Here is a 13,039-nt window from a genome sequence, read left to right on the forward strand (position 1 = left end):
AGTTGCGACGTCATTCCTTTGATTGAAAAACAGAAAAGTGCTCCCGGCTGCTTTTGTTGACATGTCATACACATTATTGGATACTGGGTACAAATAAACTTTAACGAAACTAATTTCCATGATTGGACATAATTGGTGAACGATAACACAAGTGACGGATTCTTAACGAGCTGTAAGAAGCGATCGAATGCAGAGTATACAACAACCAGACGGAATAGTTGATGGAACCTAAACAAAAGACAGTAGATGACCAATTTCACCGTGGATTAATTTTTTTCCGGATTTTCTTCTTCGAGATGCATTTAAGGCAATAAGAAGGATAGACAGTAACGCACATTTCTTTGGAGACGTACTGTAAAACCTTCCGCTTTTCTTCTACTAATCGCAGCATATAACGGTGTATAAGCAAACTAAAAATAAGCTTTTGTTTTAAATACCTAGTCAACATTGTCACAGAAAAAAAAACTAGATTTAATATACTGCTGTACTCACAATAAAGCCAAGTGAAGCATAAAGAAGATTTCAAGATAGCAAACGATAGGGTCATTAATTTTAAGACAAGTCACGTTGTCTTCCACTAATCCTTAGCATGTTGAACTATTAAAGCCACAGTGCATTTTCATGTCGTTTATCCGTCTTAAAAATTCACACCATTCGTAACAAAAACCATTTTGTCTGGTGTTGGGTGTTGTTGCCGTTTGATATGGATTTATTTATAACGCACTCGATCTTGATAGACGCAAAGGTATAAATTAGGAACAATAAAAAAATTAGCTAAAAGATAGCTTGCTACGACACCATCAAAAGACCAGGCTACATTTCAACAGTTACCTTAGTGTATTTTTAAAAAGTCCTTGAATGCATCAAAAAGCTTTTCTCAGAATCCATCCTGATTTTTCACGACTGCCTTAAGGCCCAAGGTTGTATCTACAAATGTTTCCTGCCTTTTCCCAAATAAGTACTCTTTCTTTTGCCATCCTAAAATTGCCTTGCTTAAAATTTTCCATTAATCCATCTATTATCTCACGCCATATTCGGATAGAGGCAGCGTTAACAGCCTAATAAAGAAACGTACCCAACAGGTAACAGACGGTGGTTTAACAACCCAACTAGTGTTTCTCGATTTGGTATGTAAAAGAGGCTCAACAAACAACTTCCATGGTGGGCTCGTCGAACATCCAGTTTAGAAATGGATTACCTGTCACGATAATAAACGGAATTAAGCGGTAAATGAACGTTTGGATAATGCGAACGAATGGTTTCTAGAGCATTGCTATACTCATCCGGGAATAAAAGGATCTCGAAGCTTATCACGCTCTTGCTTCGTGAACGTTGATCAAGAAATTTCTCTAGGAGAGAACGCGTTTATTCACGGATTTCCCAGATTTCCGGTTACATCTTTCTGTTCTTGTCACTTGCCACTTGCAAATTTTCTTGCGCATCAAAGACTTTTTTGAATATTCTGCTACAGAGATGATTTATTTTTTGCTACATCAGTTGGTCTTGAAAATTCTGAAAAATTTCAATAGAATAAACTTAGTTTGACACCTGGAAAAATTGTGTGACAATGTTCGATTTAATCGAAAATCGACCATTGCGCCGCGTTAGATGTTGAAAACGTACCGTAAAAGTTAAATAGACTGTAGCGGAAATGCAATTGTTGTGTTCAACGTTCCGGAAAACTATTGTGAGTGGACTAGGTAAAACGTCCAGTTCTAGTCGACCGAGCGTGAGAAATCGTGAAAACTGTGATTGACCGGATGACTATCGACAATGATCAAACTACTGCATTGCTTTCAAGTGTGGCCCGCTCAATGGTTTCTTCCAAATTTCGGGAGTATTCACGGTAACTGCTGTAAGATTCACGCCGTTTGCAACGGATACCTGTATAAAAGACAGGTGAGACGAGTAGCCACTTGTCATGGAGAAAATGAGCTGTTACCTGAATGAAAGTCTGACAAAAAAACAAACAGAAATGAGCAAAATCAATTAGAAAGGGGAAAACTGGCCAACAATACACACAATTTGCGAAGATAGAAGGCGACTGAAGAGAACGTGCGAAATGGGGCTTGTAACAGATACAACATGGAACTGCATTCCAGACGAGTCACGCACGAAAGTTAGATAGCACATATTGCTATCAGAAAATTACGTTATCAACATTTTCTCCAGCTTCTATCTAAAAATGACCCATTTTTACTGGGCATTGCTGGACAAATAATTGGGACTAATTTATGGATTGACCACTATCCCCGTTTTTTTGTGTGCGGTAGGTATCTCATATGTTCAATCAACGAACGTGTTTTCCCCTTGCAAAAATGGTACGTTGCAATTAAAATTGAAATGAAAGCAAATGTTAAAGAGAACAAAACTGAAAACTTGAAATTATTGGGCGCAAAGAGAAAACGGACAAAACTTTCCAGCAGATTCACTTGTTACCTGTTGTCACGCTTCGGAAATCATCCTCCAGCAGCCAGGGATTCCATGAACATATAAAAAGGCAATATGAATAGCTACATGGTCAGTTCCTCTACCTCCTTTATACGCACTGCAATGCATCAGGTAAAATTCCCCTTAGCATAAATTCATACAGGATTAAAATCTCTCGATTTGTAAGGATTTCTAAAGGTCACCTAATTGAAATATCCCACATCTTTATTGACTTTCTTTAGTTGTTTATTGTCGTTCTTGCCTTTGCAATCGGAGTTTCCGCTCAATTGGATTCCCCTTATTCGAGCCCATCAGACTACCCCGCTTACGAGGACGAGGTTGATTCTCAAAGATTTAATAGAAATTCAACTCTGCTTAATTCTTGCGTATGTGCGTGATAGCCTATGATGCCCTACACGTTTGGCTACACCGTCAAAGATGCTCAAACTCACAGCAACTTTGGCCATCACGAAACGGCTGATGGGGAATCTGTAACGGGATCGTACGTTGTTGCCCTGCCCGACGGACGCACACAGATCGTTTCCTACGTGGCCAATGAAAACGGATATTTCGCTGATGTCAAGTACGAAGGAGAAGCTATTTATCCCGAACATCGGCAATCAAGCTACCCCAACTAGCTCACAGCTGTCAGTTTGCAACCACAGGACTACAATACTTTTAACAGAATAAGTTGTTCCCGTTTGTTTGTTATCGATTCGGGTGAAAGTCAGTCAGGAGAATTTTACTCTTTCAATTTTACGAAAATTATTTTTTTCAATGCACCGATTGATATAAATTATGGTAAATAATGTTATTTTTGTTACAAACCTTGACCCCTTTACGTAAAGTTTTGATTCACTATAATAAAACGCTATTGGTTGTCTACAGAAAATCGGCCGAAATCTGATCAAGTACGTAGCAATTTTTTAAAGATGGGGTTCGTGTTACACGATGCAATATTTATGTAATGCAATCCAATTAACCTCGTGATAATTAGAGATTCACAAATTAATCACCGATTCAATTACCTTGTAGCGGTGGAAGGTGTACAATGCCGTGCCGTTTCTTCATCAGCGCACAATCACCTGTTTGCCTCTTGGATTTCATTACAAACCCACAACAATGAAGACGTAGCTTCGCACGTTGACGTGTCACTTTGACAACTGGACTCACTTTGATCATTTTCAAAGTTTCCCTTGCTACGAATTCTCATCGGAGGAAGAGTGATGTACTAACTATCGTACCATAACTTTGCCACCTGATTTACGTAACCCCTCCTTTCAAATGACTTCGTTTTTTCCATTTAGTCAAATACCTTTTGTAAAAATCGTGGGGTCAGGGTGCGCATTTTCCAAGATACGCCCACCTAACCAACACAACTGGTAAATGAATGCAAAACAATTGGATATAAATGATTTGTTTTTGCTACGTGTAGTTTCTTATCCGTATAGAATTTCCAATAACCTACTGAGATACCGGATCACTACACTCAGCACCGCTCTTACATTACTGTACATCCATCAATATGTATGGGTTTTTTTACCTCGATGTTCTCATGGATCGACGAAAGTCATTCGGCAAAGTTGTGGTGTAAGAGTGGACTATCCAAGTCGGTCTACATTCACGGTACATGGTAATAAGATTAATACGAAGAAGGATCTCATTACACGTGCATGTCACAAAATAATTGAAAACATGGAATAAGCATAAAGTTGTCAAAGACACTCGACTTTATATGCACTTGACATATCTGTTTCTGAAGTAGACTTCAGCCTCAGTGAAAGAAAAGTACCAGGGATTATTGAAATCAGGGATTCCAGTACGAAATTGATCCATTTTTGGAAATGAGGACGTCAAAAGAAGAAGAGAAAAATGGATCTTGATAATCAGATTTAAACACGTCTTTACACCTTTATCACGTAGGTTGGAACGTACCGGGATTGAGTATTTTACTTAAACACATTGATACAAATTGATGCGATACATTTTGGAACGTCAATTCAACTCTAATGCCAGTGAATGCAAAAATTGTTCATAAGTTTCTTTGTAATGTGGACAAGTGCCCGTCGGAATTCAGAGCTGGTGGCCATGTACATCACCGGATTATAAATGCTATGAAGCATAAACAAATTCCATAAATATTGCCACGAATTGTCAATGAAATCACATTGACTTTCGAGTCTGATGCACCAGTAGAGAGACATGACATTACACGAAACGGGAAATGTACAAATCCAGAATGGCAATATGTTAACAGACATGTTGAGAGCTGCACGCACTTCGAGACGATTGACTTTTGAACGACTTGTTGTCCAGGAGAAACGTTCATTATCGATACGGTCAACGTAAGATTTGACGTCAGTATCTCCAGAATGCAAACGAGTTGTCTCGTTGTGTACAAACGGATTTTCTGGAAATACGGTGAAAATCCTTTGAGCTCCTGATGATGCATCAGTTTGCCTTCCTGCGTAACAGAATGCAGTCCAGTTTCAGCCAGTAGTTATTGAATGTGATTCGTCTTAATTCTAAATCAATTTCTAATAGCGCAAAGGAAAATTTATCGATGGAACAAAAATTACCAGAACTGGCGTGCGAAGGTCGCACAGAAGAATTGAGAAACCTGACGGTAATCGACGTTCGTCGATAGTATGGCACATATTCTTGAATGAGAGTCTTCGATTCCCTAAAGATTCTGTAATGAAGCACAACGCAAAGAATGCCCAAGAACAAATTCCACGCCAAAACCCAATGCACGTGGGCCAAATTGAGCGTGCACGTATAAATCGATTTGTAGCCCGTCCAAAATGGACTTGTAATTATGACAAAAGTAAGCATCGAAGTGATTACGATAACGAGTAGAACACCTTGATTAGTGACGCTTTGCTTGTACCATTCATAGCGAACGATTGCCAGATAACGGTCGAACGCGGCCAACGATAACAAGAGCAACAAGATGGAATAATCGACCGATGCGAGTATAACATACAATCGGCAAGCCAGATAATTGTGATTTAGTATAACAGTCAATTCAAGAGCGCATTGAATTAGAAATATGCATTCCACGAAAGAAATGGCAGCCCAGAAAAGGTGACGTGGGTAGCGCAACTGACGAGAGAAACTCACTACGAAAACGACGGAACTATTCAACAACGTTCCAACAACGACGAGCGAAGCTTGGAAAAATTCTTGGGCGGATGTGATATTTTGCAATACAATGGGGAAATCGAACGAACTTTGCCAACGTGTTTCGTTCATGGCTGATCGTTAGTTTTGTTCCTTCTTGACGTATGAACTACACTAAATAAAAATGGGTATTTTCTTTGACGTTATATGGGCAATTGAAAGCGTGAAGATGGTGACGTTTGTCTCGCATGCGCGGCAGCATCTCGTGTTCTAAGAAATAACGGAACAAACTAGCCTTATCAGAACAAGATGAAAAACGATCTTAGCTCTTTAGATTTAAGTCTATAAAAGTCAAGAATTAACACATACCTGTTCATGTTTACTCTCAAGGACTGATCAAGGACTGATAAAGGACTTTATAAAGGAATTACTTGTTGCCTCAATATGGAGGAAACACTTGGACAATGATAAATGAAATCGTCAAAAATGAACGACAGTCTTTTTTGGAACTTGCTAAGCTGGAACGAAGCAAAGCCTTGAATGTTGTCTAACCGAGGATAACGTCAGTGGAGCATGGTTGTTTGTTCCACCTTGGTTTTCAAGGAAATTATTAAATGTGCTACGGGCTACGGTAGTTGTTGAGACCGTAATTACCTCATACCAAACCAAATTTTATTATGGTTTTCAAAAATCAAAACAATCATAGAATTATTGAATAGAATTTCACGGAAAAACAATGAAGTCGAACGACGTCTACGTGTGAACATTCGCTGGTTCTACTCGGTTCCAGCGGTGAGTGGAACAAACGTTTATGAATTGCTCTTGATAAAATTGATTAGACCATTAGTTGACGAATCGTGTGAAGATACTTCGCCTGTCACCAAACAAATTCAATTTAAACAAAACTTGCATTAAAGTAAAATAATTAAATGAAAATGTTACCTGGTCCTTCAAGCTCTGGCTCAATCGCTTTGGCTAGTTGCTTGCCAAGCTCGACACTAAAACAAACATTAAATTATTAAAACGTGTTCGTATGTTAAAATAGCGTACAGTAGCACGAACCAAGTGTAGAGCTCTATAACTTACCCCCATTGATCGAAAGAGTTGATATCCCAAATGATTCCTTGAACGAAGATCTTCATTTCGTACATGGCTAAAGAACAAGATTTGTTAGTTCAATCAGTCAAAAGAACTAGAGAACATTGTTCTTTATTACCAATGAGAGCACCAAGGATGAAAGGTGTAACTTTATGCACCACGATCGAGTTTGTTGGGCCGGTTGCCTTCGAACACTTTGTGCGGGAGGATCTTGTTCAACTCATCTGAAATTTAAAAAATCAAGTGACTAACTTAAAAAGAACATTGCGAAGACGCACAATAACAAACCCCAAGTACCATTAGACAAGCTTATAAAGAACTAAAGACTTTTATCTATATACGTTTTAATTATGCAAACTGTAAGTACCTTCGCCCATTCCGGATTTTTGAAGTTCCGCTTTCGCAACGTCGGCTGATTTTCCTTTCATTAGAGCCTCCGTCTGGGCCAAGAAATTGGCCATCAATAGTTTATGGTGGATCTTGTCTCGAATTGGATGTAGAGACTGGGCAGGCGCGATAAAATCCGCAGGAATCAATCTGTGGAACAGAAGAAATTACCAAATTCTAAACGAGTATTCAATAATTGAATAAATGACATTTACCGAGTTCCCTGGTGAATGAGCTGGTAAAATGCATGCTGTCCGTTAGTTCCAGGTTCTCCCCAGACAACTGGGCCAGTAGCATATTCAACTCGTCGTCCACTGCGGGTGACGTATCTGTTTAATTATTAATAAATAAAACCAATCACTATTTAAAGAATTCCGCAATAAAACGTTTTGAGATTACTTACTTTCCGTTTGATTCCATGTCACCCTGTTGGAAATAGGCAGCGAATCGATGGAGGTATTGATCGTAGGGCAGTAAAGCGTGTGTTTCAGCACCAAAGAAATCGCCATAAAGGAACTCCAAGCATAGCTAAAATAACAGGAACCTACAGCCACCCAAACATTAATTAAATTTTAACTAGCAATCTTTAAAGAACGCAAGTGCTTACGTTTTGTTCTAACGGAGATTCGCAGAAATGTTGGTCCATAAAGTATGCACCATCTAAGAGCTTCTCAAAATTCTGGAAGCCAATACTGAGAGCGATCGACAAACCTTGATAAAAGACCAAAATTTAGTAAACAATAGGACTTAATCTTCAATTTACAATCACATACCAATTGCGGACCAGAGGGAATATCGTCCACCGACCCAATCCCAAAATCCAAACATGTTCTTCTCGAGAATCCCAAATTCACGAACTTTGGTTGCGTTGGTTGACAGGGCGACAAAATGTTTTGCAACAGCCGATTCCTGTTTAAAAGAACAAGAACATTTCGTTTCGCTTACAGTTTAAATTATGAAATTGCCTTCAACATGAACAAAACATCACCGACACGCGACATTACTTACGTCTTTGGCTTTTTCTAGGAACCAGGACTTTGCTGACTCGGCATTAGTGATAGTTTCTTGAGTTGTAAATGTTTTGGAAGCGATAATAAATAGGGTAGTCTCGGGATTCAGTTTTTGTAGCGTGACTGCAATGTGAGTCCCATCGACGTTCGATACGAAATGGACGTTGGGTCCGATGGAATAAGCCTTCAAAGCTTCCGTCACCATCAAAGGGCCCTAAACAATATGATCCAAGAATAGAAAACACTTGAGTGTTGGGTTCAACATCCGTCAATAATAACTTACAAGATCGGAGCCACCGATTCCGATATTCACGACATCGGTGATAGCTTTGCCAGTGTAGCCTTTCCATTGGCCGGAAATGACCTGTGCCCAACGAGAAAGAAAGGGACTGTTAAAGAGCATTTGGAAAGAAAGAAAGAAACAAAGATTGTTGTTTACCTCGGCACAGAATTCTTTCATGTGAGCAAGGACTGCATTGACGTCTGGCATTACGTCAACGCCATCTACGAGAACCGGTCGATTGCTTCGGTTTCTCAGAGCAGTATGCAAAACAGCTCGGTTTTCGGTGAAGTTGATCTTCTGGCCACTGAACATGGCATCGCGAGATTCTTGCACCTTGCGAGATTTAGCCTGAAAAACAGGGAAATTTTGGAATATAATGATTTCTAAGAATAACTGCTAAAAACCGTTCAAATCACGAAACTTAAAAATAGCTCTGACAGATGCAAACGTACCAATTCAACGAGAAGTTTCAAAGTCTCTTCGTCCACACGATTCTTCGAATAATCAATAAGAATGTCGCCATCAGCTGGGGTTGAAAGCTTGATGCTTCAAGAAGATAAATGATTCCAATTTTAGAAAACAATGCAAAACACACACACAGAGCTAAATTTAAAAATTAACATGGAGTAGGCCTACCTGTATTTGTTGAATCTCTCTGGATCTTGCACGAAAAGCTGGTGAATGTTCAAATCTTTGCCTTTCTCTTCGAAATACTTTTTCAAATTTTGAAAAGCTGCATCTTCGGTTAGAAAAGTGTTGCCGTCCATTTTCTGCGAACTTGTTTTACGTGACTTTCGAGCACAATTTCTTCGTGACCGGCAGACGGGAAGGGCCGGCAGACAATGAGAAATCGCTGCTACTAGGCGCGACGTTGTTACCATCACACGATTCGGCCCCTGGCGGCAAGTTCTGAACTGGTTATTGACTGATCGGGACGAATATATATATCAAGTCCCGAATTTTTGTCCTTGAGAAACCTCAAGTACAAACGGGAAACTCGAACACGCGTTACACCATTTTGAAGATGTCAAATTCATTTGGTTTTAATTTAAATGCCGTAGCAAGTAAAAACTGAGCATGTTTGCCACACTTGCTCACTGGGTTGTGTTTTTGAAGGACAAGTGTAGGTGACATTGAGTTGGAAAGGCAGTCACGTGCATAGCCTATAGCCTACTTTTGTGCCATTAAACGCATGCGCATTGCGTCACGGTTGATGCAACGCGCACAACGCGCGAAATTCAAATGCTACCCAGTTTTAAATCGAGAAATCAACTTTCTTTAATACTATAACATTTTATATAACGAAGTTGAAATATTGCGACGCATTCTACCAAATGATTTTGTGATAATGCGCAAAGCGGGGAATATCTGGAAAGAGACGTGAGTTAAAAAACAAGGCAAAACAAGTTGCTGGACAAGTTTTTCAGCTGTATAAGTCAAACAAATTTTACAGTGCAAGTGAATACAAGGTCAGATAAACATTATGGTACAAAATATAACCCACGGAAACGCTCCTAAAATTCGATACTTGCTCACGGAATGAAACACGTGCTGAACCAACAGCAGGAAACCGCAAGTCGTTGAGTTATGAGTCATTACATATAACCGCAGCCATAGTTAATTGAATTTTTTTATTTCAGGCTAACCATATTAACGCGCTACTTTTTTTATGTTTTAAATTTTGTTTAACGTAAAATATTATTTCTGGAGGAAGTCAAGTGGCAGCAATTCAAACGAGTGTTGAATGAATAAGCCGCTCTAATAACTGCAAACAAATTACTAGATTGTCTTTATCGATCACGGTCATCCTCGGTTGACTGACTTTATGTTCAATGACATCTTCGTCTATCTAAGTTATGTGTCGTTTTTGTTTTACCTCGTGCACGTAGGAATTTAAAGGGCATTCTAAGTGACGAATACGGAACGTCCTTTTGCCAAAAAAACGCTCCATTGGTATGAAAACTAATATTTTATTCAGAATCAGCATTTAATTATGGTTACAGCAAGTTAAGCTTCATCTAATTCCAACTCAAAATGTTATGCCAACTTTTTAGAACAAAAAGTCGGGCTTAATGTGTGCACGATTGGTTTTTGCGAAATTTGAATACAAAGTTGTTGCGTTTTTTATTGCTGCACGTCCGTTTTTCTAATGTTTGATATGAAATCACGTTTTACTTCCGTGGACATGCCTTCGTTAGCATTCCCTTTCCATTTCGGCCTATTACATCCTCGTTATAAACGAGTTGGTTTGTCCTCTGGCTAGTTTTTCTTTCAGTTTTCTGTTATTCGTACTCACACGTGATTATCTCGTGAACGATCAGTCAGTGGAATCCACTTTGGTAAGCTCCGCCCACATCGCGATGGCCGACTCTTGTGACGTCACACACAAGGGATTCCCCGGTGGTATCCCCATCCTAACTGTCCACCACTTGAAGAGACCTTACGTACCCATCCTTCACTTGAACTTAATGTCACATTTAAATTTGATCTCGTCGACATATATTAGAAAATGTGCACAACAATCCGCGCCCGTTGCGACAGGCAACCCATCGATGACTATCTCATGTCCTGGCCCATTGTGTTGGCAGGTAAAGAGCGGGTCTGTGGGTTCTATTTCTATTCCATGGCAGTACTCTCTGTTTAATTAAGCTTTTTTTTTTTACATATAATTATAACAGGCTCCAAATGAATGGATATGCTTTCTAATGGAACGTATATCGCTAAGAATAAACGCGTTCGGATGGGCGGTGTGGTCAAAGTCAGAAGCCGCAGTTATTTCGCTTGATTAACAAAATGCCGGATGAAAGGTTTCTTTAACACGTTCCATACCGCTAAAGTGGTAAACATTTAAAGATCATAACCGTAGCCACGTAACGTTCACGCGAGACCAAGCAATTAAGACTTGTCCCACAGTGTTTCATCAACTCTGTTTGACAGGTGTGTAACTTTCGTTTTTTTAATGGGAGAAAACTATTTTTTTTTATCCCAATGAACTACAGAAAGTCAAAATAAAATCAACAAGTACTTTCTCTATTTTTCTGAATTACCACTTTAAAAAGATGGGAGGAAAAAGTGGTCAAAAATTCAAGTGAAAGTCATGATGATAATCATTCGGCAAGTTATGTTAATTGCGAGCCATAAACTGTTAGCCGCATTAAAACTGGAACTACTTAATTTTTTTAGTTCTACCTTTAAAGTAGACATTTAACGCTTATTTAATAGATGATAGGGGCGCGCTCTGATAAACACTAAACTTCCGCGCAAAAATACGATTACACATTTTTTTTTTCAAATGAGCTAAAACCAATTTCGCTAATGCAAAATTGATCTGCTGGCGTGGGGGGTCCTTATTTTAATTTGCAGGTAGGAAAGAGTGCTGAAATTTAAAGGGCTCAGCCATTTTAATACCCGAATGAAAATGTCGCAAAAGTCTTTGCAATCGATCGGCACTCGTTTAACGAGGGTCAACGAGATCCAATTAGTGGAGAAAGTCGGCACCGAATAGAAAGAAAATAATGTAGGGGAAACACAGGGAAGTGAAATACTATCCTAGATGAACATTGTAAATTGACGGAACGCTATGAAAATTACACATCAAAGACTTTCATCGATAATTCGGCGATGAGAAAGCAAACAACAACAAAAAGTTCGAATGAGGAATAAAAAAATGAAAACTTTCTACCGCTAAAAAACTATTTTTTAAGTGTACTACCTGCAAGTCCCGCCCGAAAATGTCTGTGTTAGTGGATCTTATCCTTACAGCGTCCAGGAACTACACGTATATAAGGTTGAGTCAAATAAGCCGATCAATATCAGTAACTTCAGTTCTCTTAACTTCTAAACAACAATGCATCAGGTAAATTCAACCCGTGACTTAAAGAAAATTCCCCTTTTTTTTTAAATCTTTTATTCAATTCCAGTCAAATGATATGCAATTTTCTTTTAATGCCATTTAGTTGATTACCATACTCGTTTTAGTCCTTTCTGGAACTATTGCTCAACTTAACTTACCCAAAACACCGCGTTATTCTACCCCTCCACCGAAACCATACCCTCCACCGGGTTATTCTACCCCTCCACCGAAACCATACCCTACACCTGGTTACGAGGTATGTACCTATCATCGTAATTACGTGAGAAACAAATTCAGTAAGTTACCTTTTCTTTCGGGAACTAGCCCATGATGCCGTACAGCTTTAGCTATGCTGTCGTCGACGGTCCCAGTTACAATAACTTTGGCCATCAGGAGACGGCCGATACGAAAGCCGTGACCGGATCTTACCGTGTAGCGTTGCCCGATGGTCGAACGCAAATCGTGACGTACAAGGCGGATGAAAATGGATACGTCGCTGATGTCAGGTACGAAGGAAAGGCCACGTATCCTGAAAACAAACCATCTTACCCGCCGAATTATAAGCCGGCCTACAAGCCGGCCTATCAACCGGCACCGCCCAAGAATTACAAGCCTTGAGTGTCTTTGAAAAGTTTCAAGATTCTTCGTGCATAGAGTTTAAAGATAAACCCTTGTTGTTATTGGTTTACGAGTATTTCCAGTTGAAAATGAATTAAGAAGACTTATTGCGTGATTTTTCCTAGAGAAAACTGTTCTGCAAGCAGATTGATAAATTCAGAAACAAATAAAATTGAAAGACACATACCTGTTTGCTCGTAATTTCATGATTCCGAATCTTCAGCCGCACAAAGAAAG

At 39.3% G+C, this 13,039-nt stretch overlaps 4 protein-coding genes and 1 long non-coding RNA gene across 9 annotated transcripts; 2 read left to right on the plus strand and 3 right to left on the minus strand.

The window, feature by feature from the left end:
• Positions 1 to 473: 473 nt before the first annotated feature.
• Positions 474 to 3,602, minus strand: LOC116935231. Of its 4 annotated transcripts, none has more exons than XR_004401196.2 (5): positions 3,459 to 3,602; positions 1,943 to 1,954; positions 1,624 to 1,884; positions 832 to 1,512; positions 474 to 729 (listed from the first exon to the last, which is right to left on the minus strand). It is a non-coding gene; the product is annotated as an uncharacterized LOC116935231 (long non-coding RNA). The 4 variants fall into 4 exon arrangements; XR_004401195.2 differs by lacking the exon at positions 3,459 to 3,602 and adding an exon at positions 2,023 to 2,263; XR_004401199.2 differs by lacking the exon at positions 3,459 to 3,602 and having other exon boundaries at positions 832 to 1,198; positions 1,280 to 1,512; positions 1,943 to 2,263.
• Positions 2,356 to 3,337, plus strand: LOC116935230 (pro-resilin). The gene is made up of 3 exons (XM_032942580.2): positions 2,356 to 2,562; positions 2,673 to 2,768; positions 2,832 to 3,337. Exons 1-3 carry the CDS (start codon positions 2,506 to 2,508, stop codon positions 3,066 to 3,068), a joined length of 390 nt encoding a protein of 129 aa, XP_032798471.1. The 5' UTR covers positions 2,356 to 2,505; the 3' UTR covers positions 3,069 to 3,337.
• Positions 3,603 to 4,290: 688 nt separating the features above from the next.
• On the minus strand, positions 4,291 to 6,077 carry LOC116935228. The gene is made up of 2 exons (XM_032942577.2): positions 5,010 to 6,077; positions 4,291 to 4,894 (listed from the first exon to the last, which is right to left on the minus strand). Exons 1-2 carry the CDS (start codon positions 5,683 to 5,685, stop codon positions 4,437 to 4,439), a joined length of 1,134 nt encoding a protein of 377 aa, XP_032798468.2. The 5' UTR covers positions 5,686 to 6,077; the 3' UTR covers positions 4,291 to 4,436.
• A 126-nt stretch (positions 6,078 to 6,203) lies between these two features.
• LOC116935227 (glucose-6-phosphate isomerase) lies at positions 6,204 to 9,218 on the minus strand. The gene is given in 16 exon segments (XM_032942576.2): positions 6,204 to 6,427; positions 6,496 to 6,551; positions 6,640 to 6,706; positions 6,770 to 6,827; positions 6,829 to 6,875; positions 7,019 to 7,188; positions 7,254 to 7,367; positions 7,442 to 7,551; positions 7,553 to 7,582; positions 7,646 to 7,749; positions 7,812 to 7,947; positions 8,047 to 8,262; positions 8,332 to 8,412; positions 8,488 to 8,679; positions 8,784 to 8,877; positions 8,968 to 9,218. Coding segments are annotated over 16 exon segments (1,785 nt in total). The 5' UTR covers positions 9,213 to 9,218; the 3' UTR covers positions 6,204 to 6,362.
• Positions 9,219 to 12,089: 2,871 nt separating this feature from the next.
• On the plus strand, positions 12,090 to 12,988 carry LOC116935229 (adhesive plaque matrix protein). 2 transcript variants are annotated; one of them, XM_045172038.1, is made up of 4 exons: positions 12,145 to 12,187; positions 12,288 to 12,354; positions 12,394 to 12,440; positions 12,509 to 12,988. In XM_045172038.1, the coding sequence occupies exons 1-4, from the start codon at positions 12,179 to 12,181 to the stop codon at positions 12,800 to 12,802; spliced, it is 417 nt and encodes a 138-aa protein (XP_045027973.1). In that variant the 5' UTR covers positions 12,145 to 12,178; the 3' UTR covers positions 12,803 to 12,988. The 2 variants fall into 2 exon arrangements, with proteins under 2 accessions (XP_032798470.2, XP_045027973.1); XM_032942579.2 differs by having other exon boundaries at positions 12,090 to 12,187; positions 12,288 to 12,440.
• The last annotated feature ends 51 nt before the right edge of the window (positions 12,989 to 13,039 follow it).

This window comes from Daphnia magna, linkage group LG4, assembly GCF_020631705.1.
Source record: "Daphnia magna isolate NIES linkage group LG4, ASM2063170v1.1, whole genome shotgun sequence".
Classification (NCBI taxonomy): Eukaryota; Metazoa; Arthropoda; class Branchiopoda; order Diplostraca; family Daphniidae; genus Daphnia; species Daphnia magna.